General features: G+C 47.7%; 1 protein-coding gene across 1 annotated transcript in view; it reads right to left on the reverse strand.

Annotated features, from left to right (window-relative positions):
* The window catches only part of Adgra3 (adhesion G protein-coupled receptor A3), a 100,428-nt gene extending 86,209 nt beyond the window's left edge, over window positions 1–14,219 (reverse strand). The window contains exon 1 of the mRNA XM_050150146.1: window positions 13,768–14,219. Coding sequence (XP_050006103.1) covers window positions 13,768–13,982 — 215 coding nt within the window. The 5' untranslated portion in view covers window positions 13,983–14,219. The remainder of the gene's footprint in view (window positions 1–13,767) is intronic.
* Between the last annotated feature and the right edge of the window lie 267 nt (window positions 14,220–14,486).

The following is a 14,486-nucleotide window of genomic DNA, read 5'->3' on the forward strand; positions in this document are numbered from 1 at the left end:
TTATTAAACAGGGATCTTGGAGCTCAGAACCATGGGAAGCCTGAACCTCCCAGGAAAACTTCGGTGGAGTGGCAAAAGCTGGCTCTACATCGGAAGAAGACAAAGGGCAGTTGTGCCCCCCTCTGATGGTCTTAGTTGTCCCAGGTGTGCAAGGCAGCTGTGTTTGAGGAGTCATTTGTGATCCCAGGAGTCTCAGAATGCAGATGAACAGAGCTCTACCAAAGCAGAATTGTCCTGGTCATTCCCACAGCTCCTGCCAGGAGAGCAAAATGGGATAATAAAATTCTTCCCTTCCACTGCCATTAGGACCTAAGTGTTAAGGGCAGTCTCTCAGTTCCTGTCTCCCCATCAGTCAGCCATCTCTAAGGAACCCACACCTACCCATTCAGTGTACACCAGTCTCTTTGTCAACCACTTTACAAATTTACACCCAACCCTACTGGCAAATGGTCGCTTTTATGGTACAGCAATAGTCAGAACTGTCGGCCTGCAGTTACAGAGAAGGCCCAAAAGCCAGGTTCTGCAACCTGCAGCCTTTGAAACTGGGGAGGAGGAATTTCTGTGTCCAGGCCTCAGCCAGGACACCTGTAAAACAAGAATGCTCCCTCTTGGAATCTGCTGCTTGGGAAGTGCCGAACACAGTAGCTACTACCCAACAAGTATCACGGATGTCAGCGATCTCTAGAACCTGGAAATCAGCCAAGGATGCTGAGGTTCTAAAACCAAGGAGCTCCAAACACACCTTTTGCTCCCTAAGCTCCGGCAGCTCAAGGTAACTCCCAAACCAATTTGAGAAGGAAAACCATTCGATCCTTTCAGGTGATGAATGTTCTGTGTCCACTACGGGACTACAGGTGCCCAGGGAAACATTATTTCTCTGGTGGTGGGACGTCAGTGTGCCTGATACTTTTAGATCCAGGCTGGGACTTATGCCCACACTGCTGACTCCCGTACCTGATGCTCAGCTTCTAGAGCCCTGACTTTGGGACAAATTGCACCAGAGAATCCCCTGGTTCTCCAGTCTGCATGCTGGATTGCACTCCTTACAGACTCTACAACCAAATGAGCCAACTGCTGTAACATCATTCCCATCCTTCCTTCCCTCTCTCCATCTGCATCCTACAGTTCCTCTTTCTCTAAAGAACCCTAGTGTCCCCTTGCATGAGCTGACTCAACTGTGGTTATTTCAACAATGAAAGCTACAGATCTCAAAAAAAAATTCCTACAATGGTAAGGGGTATTTTCTGAAATCCTATCCTTACAAGAAAAGTGAGGGCAGGATCTTTCATTCTAAGCTCCTCCCCTTCAATAACCCAACAAAAACTAAACTCACCCCTGGAAAATAAACTGAGTCATTCCAGAACATAACAGTAGGGCATAACAGGACCATTGCAAAGGAACTCTTTCTCGGTCTACCAATGTCTACCCTCTAGCACAAACCAATGTGCTAGCCCATCAAAAGACATCTTGGGGAACCAATGAGTTTATCTGGCTTATTTACAAAATGTACGCGAAGGGTTCCTTATAGGCGTATGGGTGACCCCAAAGCTGCCGCACCATTTCAAAGTCTCCCCTATGATGGATGATAACTTCCTTACAGCTGCACAGAGTACCTGCCCTCCTTTGTTTAGCTTTTCACCCTTTATACTATACTCTAGCATCTCCAAAGACCATGTGCAATTAGGACAGAACTGTATACAAACAGCAGGGGGGGACAGGATGGGAGCTGTCAAAGTCTGAGGTGAGAATGCAATGATTCCTTTTTGCCCAGTCCTTCCTTCTCTGAGCAAAAACCAACAGTATACAGACCTTAGAAGTAGGCACAACGGCACTGATGACAATGGTGGTTGTCAGGCCAAGGGGATGGGGCTCCCTAGCACATATGCCTCATAAACCAATGTAAAACAGAAACTCAAGAGCACGCAAACCGCCGAGCCAACCATGCTGTTCCACCTCCATCCAGGAAGAGAGGAGCCTCTTTTCCCCCCCACTACAGGTCCTGGGCCTCCACACCCTTCTCAGCTGCCACCCCCTGCTCACCCTCCCTAGGCACTAGGGCTGAGAACGGAAGAGCTCCCTATTTCTTCTCCCACAGCTGCTGCACACATCCACAGCAAAACGTCCGAATCTAAAAGATGTTATCATCACTAAAACACTAAACAATGCAAAAGTGAACACAGGGAAATAAGATCATACAATTTTTTAAATAAACAAAATGAAGTATTAAAGTTCTTCACAGGCATGAGTATGATACATAGTTGCTAACTTCTAGCTGAGTTGATGGATACGTTTTTCCTTTTTTTTTTTTTTTTGTAACCTACTTCAGATACCTCTTTGGAGGCCCTGAGTTCAGTCCCGGAAGCATGGGGAAATACTGACTGGCAGGATCTAGAATCGCATAAGAGACAACGCTGTGGGCCATGTGTCAGAGGGTTTCTAGTCTGGAATAACTGAGGTGTGAAGAAGCATCCTACTGCGGGGCAGCCCCATTCCACTGACGAGGGTCCATGACAGAGTCCATGCACCAGTGTTCCTCTACTTGCTGACTAGATGCAAAGCAACCAGCCACCTCAAGCTCCGGCCACCATGCCTTCCCTACTATGACGGACTGTACCTTCAAACTGTGAGCCAGAACACACCCTTCCCTCAATATATTACAGCTTTGTCACGGATTCTGTCAAAAAAGTGTAACTAACACACCTCATTACCACAAAAAGTGGGGCACTCAAGCAATTTTTCCTCCAGAGAGTCCTGAAAAATCAAATCTAATAGAGAAGAGTTAACTAGGGTTTTTTTCTTTATTTGTTTAAGCAAGAAATAATTTACAATAATCTAGAATAAAACAGTCTATATTTCTCGGAGGTTCACACCACATGACACCTACCCCTCTGCCCCAAAGGCCATTATCCTTCTTGGGTTTATCTTGGCAGGGAAACCAGCAGACTGCTTCTAGGGGCTTTCTAGCCCAAACCACACGAGATGAAAGGGTGGATTCTGTTGCTGAAATTCAGTAATACGGGAGAGTGATATCACATGTAGGCATCAGACTACAGGACCAGAATGAGAAGAAAAATGCTGGGGGGCTGCCAGAAGCTTTACTCTCAGCAGCCCGAGTGCGCACAGGGGGCAGAAACTAGCGAGCAACTGGCCAAGACAGGAGGAGGACTGGAGGAAACACAGAGCATGAGGTCCAAGGAGCCCAGCGATGGGGCAAAGTGGATGTGCAGCAGGGTGCTATAGGGGACATTTGGGGAGCTTTCAAGAGAGGAGCAAGGACGTACCAGGGTATGCCAAGGACACCTTCACAAACTATGCAAGAAGTTGGGAGGGAAAGATAAGGCACGCTTCCCAGAAGTAGGAAGCAACTGGAATAGGAAACAGAACGGTGTGGCTGGGAGAAACAGGCACTGCACCATCAGATAAAGAATGAGGGAGGGAAAGTTGGACTCTCACGTGCAGAGTTTGTATGTGTGTGTTTATTTTAAAAACTTCCAGCCAAGTGCATCAGGAGGCTCAGGTCGGATGTTTTCCTTTTGTAACATTGATTTTTGTTTGTCATTCTCTAAGCCCAAGCTCTCCTTTCACAGCCCAGCCTAAGAATTCTAATGTGCTTGCAGTGGGAGCTTGGAATCTGTGTTGCACCCTGCTTAAAAGCCGGTTGCTCATCTTACCTCGTGCCCACTTCCTACCTGACTGCCTGCTGTTTGCTTGGGTTATGTTATGGGACTTGCCATGTTTTTGTGGAATGCCCACATTTGCTGTCCCACGCACTGACCACACTATGGGTTCCTGTTGGTCACATTGGTCTCTGTGTCAGGTTCAGGCACAGGAGCATTCAGTGTTTCTCTTTTTAGAGGGATCCCATTTCCCTGATATTTTCAAGTTCAGCTGGGAGGCGTCTCTCCCTATCCTTCAGTGAGATGGAATGAATCTGTGGTAGCTGAGCCTTAGAATATTCACGGCCGACTGTATCCATATACATAGGCCGACTGTATCCATATATATGATGTAGAAGGCTCTTCTATCTATCTGTTGCTTTCATTGGTTAATTAATAAAGAAAACAGCTTGCCACTCCTTCTACATACATACATACATATATATATATATATATATAGAGAGAGAGAGAGAGAGAGAGGATGGATAGATGGATAGATATGCGCTCACATGACTACATACACATATCACTAGCAAGAGATGGCATATGTTGTAGATACATAATAGATACATCACCCTACGTAATAACATAAATTATGGGATACATGGACATTAACAATGAATTGGCTCACAAATAGAATGGTGCTATTTTTAAGAATACAAACAGCATCATGAAGCATGAACTGTTGGAGAACGCAAATGTAAGAGCTAGAACATGACACCTCCGAAGCTCAGGGTACCTGAGGAAGGAGAACAGGATCACTGGGGAGAGCCTTGAAGCTCTCTTTACTAATCCCAAGGGCGTGTCCGTCTGTGCTTACTGAGGCACTCTTTGATATACTTTTCACTGTATTTTTCTATTTAATACTTACTGAAAATCATTTAAAAACAGATAAGAATAACAGAAAGGACATCTTCACCACTGCCCTGTGATCTCTTTTCGCCCTTTTCATAAGAAGTCGGGAAAAACTACACAGTCAAGAAGGCTCTTTAAGTCTTATCTTGATGGGAAAGGAATCGGCTTACTTAGCCTCCCAATCAAGCACGCCTAAAGAAGGGAAACATTACCACCGGTGTTAGAGACCCTTCATTATCATTCCACGGAAAGGCTGCTCAGAGTTTCTTTCAGTTAAATCCAAGGGGGATTTAGACTGAACACAGGCCAGCACTGGAGTCCTCTTAACTGTCCGTCCCTGCAGCAAGTAAGGTGCTCCTGACAGATGGAGCAGAGCAACCCCGGACAGTAGTTTGGAAGGGGCCAGCCACACAGTGGGATTACACATCCCAGATGAGAAATATCTTTGTATTGTATGCTGATGGAATTCTCATATGTATCTGTACATACGTGTGCCTGTATGAATACCAATAACACTCAACGCATGTCCGTGGGAGGGTAGGCGGTGGCATCTGGAAGGAAATACCCCAGGAACCTCCCATTCCCTCCAACACCATGCTTGGCCTCCTCGGAAAAACATCAGTCCGCAAACACAATTTCAACAAGTGGGCAGGGCAGCCCTTTCACATACAGAGCTAACAAGCTAAAGGTTTTTCTCCTCTGTGAGTTCAAGGGTAGCCTGGTCTACAAAGGGAGTGCCAGGACAGCCAGGAAGCAGGGGCAACAGAGAGAAACCCCGTCTCAAAAAAAAAAAAAAGCAAGCAAGAAAGAAATCTTGCTATAATGATATTGTCACTGGATAAAACCCTAAATGAGATCAATAAAAGTTCTTAACAGACTGCCAGGGTAGTAATTCAGCCTTCCTTGGACAGAATCCATAATTCGGCAGACCTGCCACGTTCTACCCCCCACGCCTATGACAAACATTCTGGAAAAATATGACAAATGTAGAAATATTATGGAATTTAAACTTAAGAAGGCAAAAACATGGGAAGGAATACAAAGAAGAGCAGATGTAAGATTTGTGTTTTATTTAAATTAAGAAGCAAGAACGCCAGCACAGTGAGCTAAGACGCTAACAACTGGCACGGGCCTGAGAGCAGAGCTGATCCGCGGCCAAGCAAGAGAGTCTCCTGCTCTGCAGTCTCAGGCCATGTCCACAGCACACCTGCCAACTGTGAGGTCAGCCACACAAGGAGGTATGCAGGAACGCCTCTCGCAGGCCAGCCAAAACAGCAAGGAAACATGCAACAGGAATGCCTCCTAGTCTCGCTCCCCATCCCTCTTCTGAAGAAGTAACTTCTGTCTCTCTCTCCCCTGCCACTCTCTCTGTCTCTCTCCTTTCCTTTTCCTCCTTCCCCTTCCTTTTCCCCTTCATAATCCACTAAATAAACACTATACCCCCCCAAAAAAAAACCTATTAGAAAATGTTCAGAGAAGTTAACCATACCCAAATGACTCTTCCAAACATTAAGTTATACTAAATAAAGCAAATTAAAAACTAAATTCTCTCTCTCTTTTTTTCTTTTATCAGACCAGTCATTTATCTCTCTCTTTTTTTTTTTTTTTTTTTTTTTTAGAGCCTGAGGAAAATCCAAGTAAGATCAGACCTCAACCCTGTGCAGAACCTTCCTGCTCCTGCTACCCAGGGCGTCATCTTCCTTCTCCTCCTGTCTGCTGCAAGAGGCTACAAGCCCATCTGAGCCGTGCCTCCCCACACACAGGGCGTACTGTCCATAGCCCAGAATTGGTTTTGCCACGTCTCCTTCTCTGGCGGTGTTCTCTGCAGTGGGGATCCCAGTTTTCACATTGCTTGAGTTCATCTAGAGACTCTGTTCACACTGTGGTCGCTTTTGGAAGATTCCAGTGACTCATCTTCTTGACTCCTGCACTGAGAAGGTTTACACATGGAAACCGGACCTTGAGTAATGCCGGGAACCAATCTCTAGTTTTAAATCTCAGGGACACGAGTCAAGGGACCGTGAGCAGGGACCCTTTCTGTTTTGTCGCCCGTCCAAAACCAAACACACAGCAGGCCCTCAAGGGCCGGCGGGACACATGTTGGCAGTCGTCAGGCCTCTCAAGTCCATTCACTCATCTCCACAGCAGTCTCTAGCGCTACCCTGCCCTCACCCACCAACCTAACAGGAAATCCAGTGTCAGACACCAAGCCTGGTTCTGCAGATGATTCTTCTTGTCTCCTGTGAACAAGGCCCCGGCCTGCAGCTCTCTTACTTTCCCAGCAATGTCTCTTAATTTCGTCCCTCTTTTCTGCACCGAAAACAGCCCTTCCCCCTCTCCTCTCCTCTCCTCTCCCCCTCCCATCTCCCCTCCCAGCTGCCCTCAATTTGTTTCTAAGCTCTTTCTTCCATCTTCCTTTGTTGCAGCAGAGGACAGCTGGTAGCCACAATTAACCCTTAAGGTTACCGGGATACCTCACAATGTGTTTTTAATCGCAGGTGACAATGGAATCAATGAAAATCACTACTGTCTGGTGCCCCATCCCTGAAGAACTACACCCGAACACAGGCCTCTGGTCCAGGTATGGGAAAATATTTAATGCTCCTGGGTGACGCGTATAAAATTTTCAACAGCACACACCCATCAGACTTCAGGAAAAGTGGAGACAGCGCATGCCTTCTTCACCATACTTCACCACCGTGCGTGCGTGCGTGCGTGCGTGAGTGAGTGAGTGTGTGTGTATGTGTGTGTGAATATCTGGTGTGAAAATCCTGGAGAGACTCCATGAATAATGACATGACTAAGTGCTCCAAGTTAGAGACACTTGGGGCCACAGTGAGGCTTTGTGCCCAGGGGATGGGCGAGAGAGAAAGAGAAGACAACACAGTCATGGCCAATGGAACAAATGAATCCATCACTGGGCCCCCTCAGCAAAGTCCTGCCTAGACCTGTCTTATGACCCTCCCTTTGGGAACCCTTACGCCCTCTAGCATATCTAAAGGCCATAAACCATCCCTGTAGTCTGCTCTGTCTCAGCAGAATGTGGGCATGGGGGAGGACATGGGTTAACTGACATCCTGAGGCTCTCTACCCTCGGGCACTGCCTGAGGTACTTCAAGAGTTCTTTTTATATTTTTTTATTTGTATATTGCTTCTTCTATCTCTTATTTGTTTTTTAAGCCCATCTTTACAAGCTCCTGGGGACAGATGCAGTGACAACACTGGAACAAACATCTCCAAACCTTCCCAGGTCCTTTGTGCCTGGACCTGGCATACCACCAAACCCACCAACTGCTCTCCTGTATTCCTGATGCTGAAGGACTCCAAGCAGGCAAGAAGAAACAAGATTTGGGGGTGGGGTTATGCAAAACCTTGACATCATTATCAGACAAACTTAAGCGAGGCATTCAAGGACCAGAAATGCCTACTTCTGCCCCTCATTCTGCACTGTTCCTGTAAAGCAGTCCTTGTAGGAATGCAGGTCGCTATATAAGATCGAGTAGGCCGAGCGTAACTCTAGAGGCACCTACGACAGCCATTTCTGAATCATGGGTCCCACAGCTATGCATTACTGGGCCAGACCAAAATAAACAGATGCTCTCAGTTGCTGTAACAGTGCGAAAGTCTGGATTCACATCCTTCTTTCAACCTCCACGCTTCCTGATTTTCCACCGTTGGCTCCTGAATCTTTGTTGACTATATGCTTGCCAATAAAGAACACTTGCTGTGTGAGAGAGGTCTCTCCCGAATCCTTCCCTTCAAGGCTCTGTGCGCAGCTATCCAGGATCATGGACAGTGTGGGACAGAACAAATCGCAGTGCTCCGGGGTGTGGTTAGCCCGAACCAGGCCTTGGGAGTAGCGAGAGGGGACAGGAGGAAAAGGGAAGGAGAAAAAGGCAGAGAAGACAAAAACAAAGTGACCTAAGACCAAACCAAGAGTCAGTGAGCGAGGACTTCCCAGAAGCTGAGCCAGACTGTGGAGGACCCAAAACTTCCCAGAGACAGATGCCAAGCCAAGGATGAAAGTTGAGCTCCAGAGAAAGCTAAGCACAAACACGGCTCCAGGGACAATGAGAGGCACAGAGTCTAGACAGAAACTACAGAGTAAAAAGGACAGGACTCCCTCCTGCTGGCTGCCTCTGACTTTTCGCTGGGACAGACTCTGCCTAGCAAAGAGGCACACCCAGTGTATCAGAGCCACCATAACAGTAAGAAGACACCTACAGGGAGAAACCATAAACTGTGCTGCTGTTGGGCAACCAGGCTGGAGGCAAGATCTTGAATTCAAAGACTGCAACCTTAACGGTGACTACCTGGGATCACCACGGGTTAACTAAAGAGGAGAGGGGCTGTTCCACAAAACACGCTCATTTTTGTGACTATACTTCCTGCCTAGCCTGCAACCTGCTACCCACAAGGAGCGGGAGCTACAGGCCTAATGCAACTGGATAGAGCAAGCCTGCTGGTTGCTTCCTTCTGGATCTGAGTCCCATCATCAGACAAAACTGGGCAGGAATCCACCCTGCTCACTACTAGGCAATTCCCAGTGGCTTCCGTTTCTGAAAGGACTCTCCTTTCCCCACTCTTTCCACCTTCCCCCTCCAACCTACTTCCTTCACCTATGTTTTCTGAGGACACAGAAGCAATGGAGGAGACCCCCTCCCCGCACCTACAGCTGCCTGCCCTCTTGCTCCATTTGCCGGGCTACACCTTGTCTCTTACCACTCTGTTGCCAAATAAGCCACACTCCACTTACGCTCAGCTCCATCTATATCTCCCCTTCCATCGCTACTTCTCTTCTTGGCCACTGTCTCCAATCCTACTCAGTGCGCTCCCAAATTCCCCATTTAAGACCAGCACACCCTCCTGCTTGCTTTCACCCCAAACTCCTGCCTTGTCCGTATGCTGGTTCTATCTTCCCCAAACCCTGCTGCCTTCAAGCCACCCAGCCTGCCGTCTTTCACTTGTGTTGTATGGACGCTGCACTTGAAGGGCTTTCAAACCTTCATCTGTCAAAGATTAGTCCTGGTCTGTCTGTGTATGGCCTCTGGGCACCTCATCACCAGGCAGCTTCTGCCACCATGAAAGAGAAACTTTTTCGGGCTCTCATGGTTAGTTTTCTCGTTGCTCCATCAGCCTCAGTGGTTCCTCCAGGAGGGTGGTCTCCTTTTCAATCTCCACTGGTTCCAACAGCCCTTAGTTTCTGCCTACGACTCCCTCCTCCTTCCCATCTCTTTCCCAACTACTCCAACAAGGCAGGTCCGTGAAATACAGGGTGTGTGAGAGCCAGTGTCCCCAATCTATCGCTACACCAATGACCCAACACAAGATGTCCCTTTCAAGAGGGCTGGCAGCCAGTGTTTCTTCTTATGCCTAACATGTTCTCTGTCCTTCAATCCCAACTTTCCCTTCCTTGAGGTCAAACTCAAGTCCATAATTCTTCCCAGTGACTCCATCACTACCCAGATTTCTCCCCATTTCAAGTCTCCTAAAACATGGTTAGTTGTTTTGCAAGTCCCCATGCAATGTGGGACTTGCTGCAGAATTATAGGCATTCTCTAATAGTACCTGAATGCCAACTATTCCCACCATCCTGTCCTTTCTCTCTAACAATAGTTAGGTACCAGAATACAAGACATCTACTTCTTGTACCTTATACTGGGCCACACAGAGATGTCTAAATAACTACCAATTAACAGGAAATAAGCATGACGTTTTATATAATACAATCTCAAACTCATAGGCTATTTTCATTTGCCAAACAATCTAAGAGAAAACTAGACTTCATGCCTAAGTGACAATCTCTCATCTATGTTTTCTCCTAGAACCACTGTGATGGCAAATGTGGAAAAGCACGGCTAAACCTGCAAAACACTCAACCAATGAAGTTCTCAGAACTTTTAAAAACAACATACTGAATATTTCATATACAACATAGGAAAGTAGTAAATAATGTGTTTCCTGCAAAACTATAAAATACAGGTAATTTTTGTTCAACTTATATGTAATACTCAGAAATGCAATTTAATTCCTTAATGAAGGCCTATAAGAGAGCCTGGGAACAAGCATGATCAAGTCAAAGACTTTTGCTCAACTTCTTTTGATAAATACAGCTCTGCAAAACTCTATCTCAAACAAACAAAAAATACAGCCCTGGAAGTGAGAGCTGTTCACCTACACAGTTAGAAGGTCAGCTACATCATCCAGCTACAGGGATGTCAAGTTCCTCACCAAGTAGGAAACTAGCCTCTGTCTTTGTCATCCTCACAATCCAAACCAATGGCATTTCCTCTCTGCAGCAACATGACAGCTCACTGAAAACCTTTGGCCACACACACTTGGGGCCTAGAAACTAAATCAGAGAGTTCATCTCCCAATTTCTCCTTCTTGTAGGCATCCAAGCAATGGGCATTTGCTCCTAACGTTCCATTGCCACCAAATGCACAGCATCATAACTGGGTACTGCCTTCTGGGAGTGCTGGCACGGTGAAGCACACTGACTCCAACCCCCTCTTCGGCTCTCTGTGTCAACTATTTTCTTCAGTGGTCTTCATTTTCCCAGGATTGGCAAGACCTTCAGAGCCTGGCTCACAGCAAGCACCGAGGCTGTGGCCTTCCTCTGGGTCATGTGTGCTACATGTGCATCTGATAGTAAAACATTTTCCATGCTGCTTGGAGGTTTACTCAGAAACTTTTCCCCAAATACCTATACATCCCTCAAGAAGAACGGTTGTTTGTTTCCACAGTGATGAAAATCAGCCACAGAACACTGTGTGAGCTAGGCCCATGATGCTCAACCACCGACCGACACTCCACCCCAGCTCTTATTTTTATTTCTATGCTGTAATGAGATACTGGGCGATTCACCAAACAATGATATCTGTCCAGGTCCTCACTAATTGCCGCTACCTTTGTAACTTTATTTGGAAAACAGGTCTTTGCAGGCATAATGAACTAAGGATGATCTGAACTTAAAGTGAACCTTAAATTCAATCTCTGTATTCTCATTTTGAGAGAGAGAGAGAGAGAGAGAGAGAGAGAGAGAGAGAGAGAGAGCCATCTAAGTCACAAAGACACAAGGGAAGAGGGCCAGGTAAACGCAGATGGGGAGGCCAGAATTCTCCAGTCATAAACTGAAGGGCAACAGATGAAAAAAGAATCAAGGAAGTCTGTCCTGAAATTTGTGAAGCTAGCATCTTGGTTTTGGGTTTTGGTCTCCTGAACTGAGGGAAAATAAGTTTATTGTTTCGAGGAGTCACGCGTGTAGCATTCTATAGCAGCCTTAAGAAAGAGGAAAAAAAAAAGCCAATCCTAACTCCCACACAACATCATCCACCAAGCTGCAGCTCAAAGCAATGAGCATTGATCTTGAAAGATGGAGAGAAACATCTCAACTGCAGGGCAAGAATCTTGGACCAGGACCCAGACACCAAATCACTATGGGAACTTGGATCTGCCAGTTACCCACAGTTCTTTTGATAGCTTGCCTAGCAAAATAAAATAAGTAGCCTCCTAAGGCCTTCTCGCAGGCCTGAAATACCCTAACGCGCTCAGCATCAGCCTAACCTATCCGTAATTACTTCCTCCTAGTCACCTAAGTTTATTCATTTTATTTTCATCTAAACAGTTTCAAACAGAAAAAAAGACCAAAATGATATTTCAAAGGCCTTACTACACTCATACAAATCTATTGCAATTTGGAATAGGCTAAAAAGTGACTTTCTACAATATCACCAATTTTTTTCAACAATTTACATGCAGTTGATCCATTTCAGAAAAACTGAAAATAAAAGGAATCAAGCTGAGTGTCACTCACTGGCTAGCATTTGAGGTTTTATCAAGTCATTGCTTAAGTCATAACATTCATGGTGTAAGTCATAACAAGGGTACACAGTCACAAATGACTTCTCCAAGACAGGGCCTTTCTCCACCAGTCTCGGACTGTAATTAAGGGTCCAACACTTTTCACTTCAAAGCATCTGGTCTAAAACTAAATGAATACAACTCCTGCCACTACCAAATCGCAAAGACAACAAGTCTTTGAGTCAATGAGAGTCCAACACAACAAAGACTACTTTACCCATCTTTATAAACTGGGTTCAACAGAAACACACGCCGTTTTTGGTGTTAAATGTCTCCTTATGGAGAAAAAAGAAAGTAGGAGAGAGAAAATGAAAACGAGCCAACAAAGGAGTTGACGACGCTATTTGAAACCACTCCACCACATATCCTTCTGTTGAGCTGGGCTAAATTAAAAATATCACTTTTAAGTGGTTTCGTAGATCACACATGCCTTTGCCTTCATGTGTGCCTAGTGGCAGCCTTGGTTCTTTTTTAAGAAACCAACCAAAACAACACAGAGGAACACGAAGCCCGGGGACTCATATTTCAGTCTGACAAAATATCCATTTGAAACATTCTGACTTAAACTTTTCCAAACCAATTTTCATCTCTCACAGAAAACAGAATCTACAGTCGTTGGGCCAACGCTTCAGCCCAATTGGCACAAAGATCGCCGTTTCCAAGACTAAACTTTTTCCTTCCAGGTGGAAACCTACCGCGAAAACCCAAAGTCCCTCCATCCTCTGGAGGGGCTGGAGAGCTCTCTCAACAAACAACTTTCAATCCCGAAGTTCCTGGTTTTCCAGTGTGAGCTCTCAGACTTGAGTATGGGGCTGAAATGGACTTGAACAACTTCATCTCGCATTTTTCAGACATTAGTAACTTTACTTCAGAAGTTGTTCTTAAAGAGCACTAAAGCTAAAGCAGAAAACTGCAACGTCTCCGAATGGGTTTGGGGACCACAAAGAGCCATCCTAAGCCCAAGTGTCCAGCAAGCTCCACCTCAGGTGCAACCTCATTTTCAAGAACACTTCTGAGCACACATGGTGTTTCCTGGAAGCCCCAAGCCAGGATGAATGAGCTTATGAGCTTTAACTGCACCGACTTAGTGTTTATTTGCATCCTCACGTGGTACTCGGCAACCGGAGCGGCGCAAAAGCAGAGATGGTATGGGGCGCGCCCGGGAACCCCGAAAACTTTTCTTTGCAAAGTAGCCGAGGCCGGTTGGTATGGCAATCGGCCACCCTGGTCCCCCACGCTGAGCTTAAGGGCTTTCCCAGCACCACCCCCTGCCCGCCGCGGCGCGCACACAAAGGAGCATGGATACAGGGGAGACCCCCCCACCCCGAACCCGTTCGGCGCACCCCCCACCCCCACCCCCGGAAAGGGCCAGGGGGAGACCTGCGTTACTCACAGGGTGACCGTGCGGTTGGGCAGCGTGTCCGGGGGCAGGACCTGCGCGAGCTCCAGGCTGCTGCACACCACCTTGCCCTCGGCGCCGGCCGCCCTGCCGGTACCCCGGGCCCGACCGTCGTGCTTACAGCCCGCTGGCAGCGCCGCGACCCCGCGCTCTCCTCCCGTACACAGCAGGGCGAGCAGCGCCAGCGGCAGCAGCAGCGGCGGCTCCATGCCGCTGGCCGGGCCTGCGAGCCGAGCGGCGTGGGGCACCGGCCTAGCGGGAGGCGGCGGGGTGAGCCGGGCCCGGCGGTGGCCCGATCCTCCCGGCGGCCCGAGGACCGATCCTGCTCCGCAACGACATGCTCCTTTGTCCGCGGCCGCGCTCGCCCTCCGCGGAGACGCGGGGTCAGGGCCGCCGGGGCGCAGCTCGCTGCTCGACCCGCGGGAGCACCGCCTCCTCCCGACCGGCTCCTCCCCGCGGGGCCGCTCCACCCACACCAGCCCCGCGCGCTCCCCGAGCCGCGGGCGACCCGACCCCGACCCGGGCACGCCCCCAGGTCCTGGCCGGAACTCCTGCACTGGGCGGAAGAAAGTTCTAGGCTAGTCCCAGTTCCAGCCGCCCTGCGGCTCTGCTCCACGTTTCCCTGGCTTTTCAGACAAAGCCGCCCTGTGCGCCCCGAGAGTCCTAGCCCGAGGGGGTGAAGTTCCTTCCTCCAACCTGAGGAAGAAAAAGCC

Source organism: Alexandromys fortis, unplaced genomic scaffold, assembly GCF_014885135.2.
Source record: "Alexandromys fortis isolate MF-2015 unplaced genomic scaffold, M_Fortis_MF-2015_v1.1 scaffold_0, whole genome shotgun sequence".
In the NCBI taxonomy this organism is placed as follows: Eukaryota; Metazoa; Chordata; class Mammalia; order Rodentia; family Cricetidae; genus Alexandromys; species Alexandromys fortis.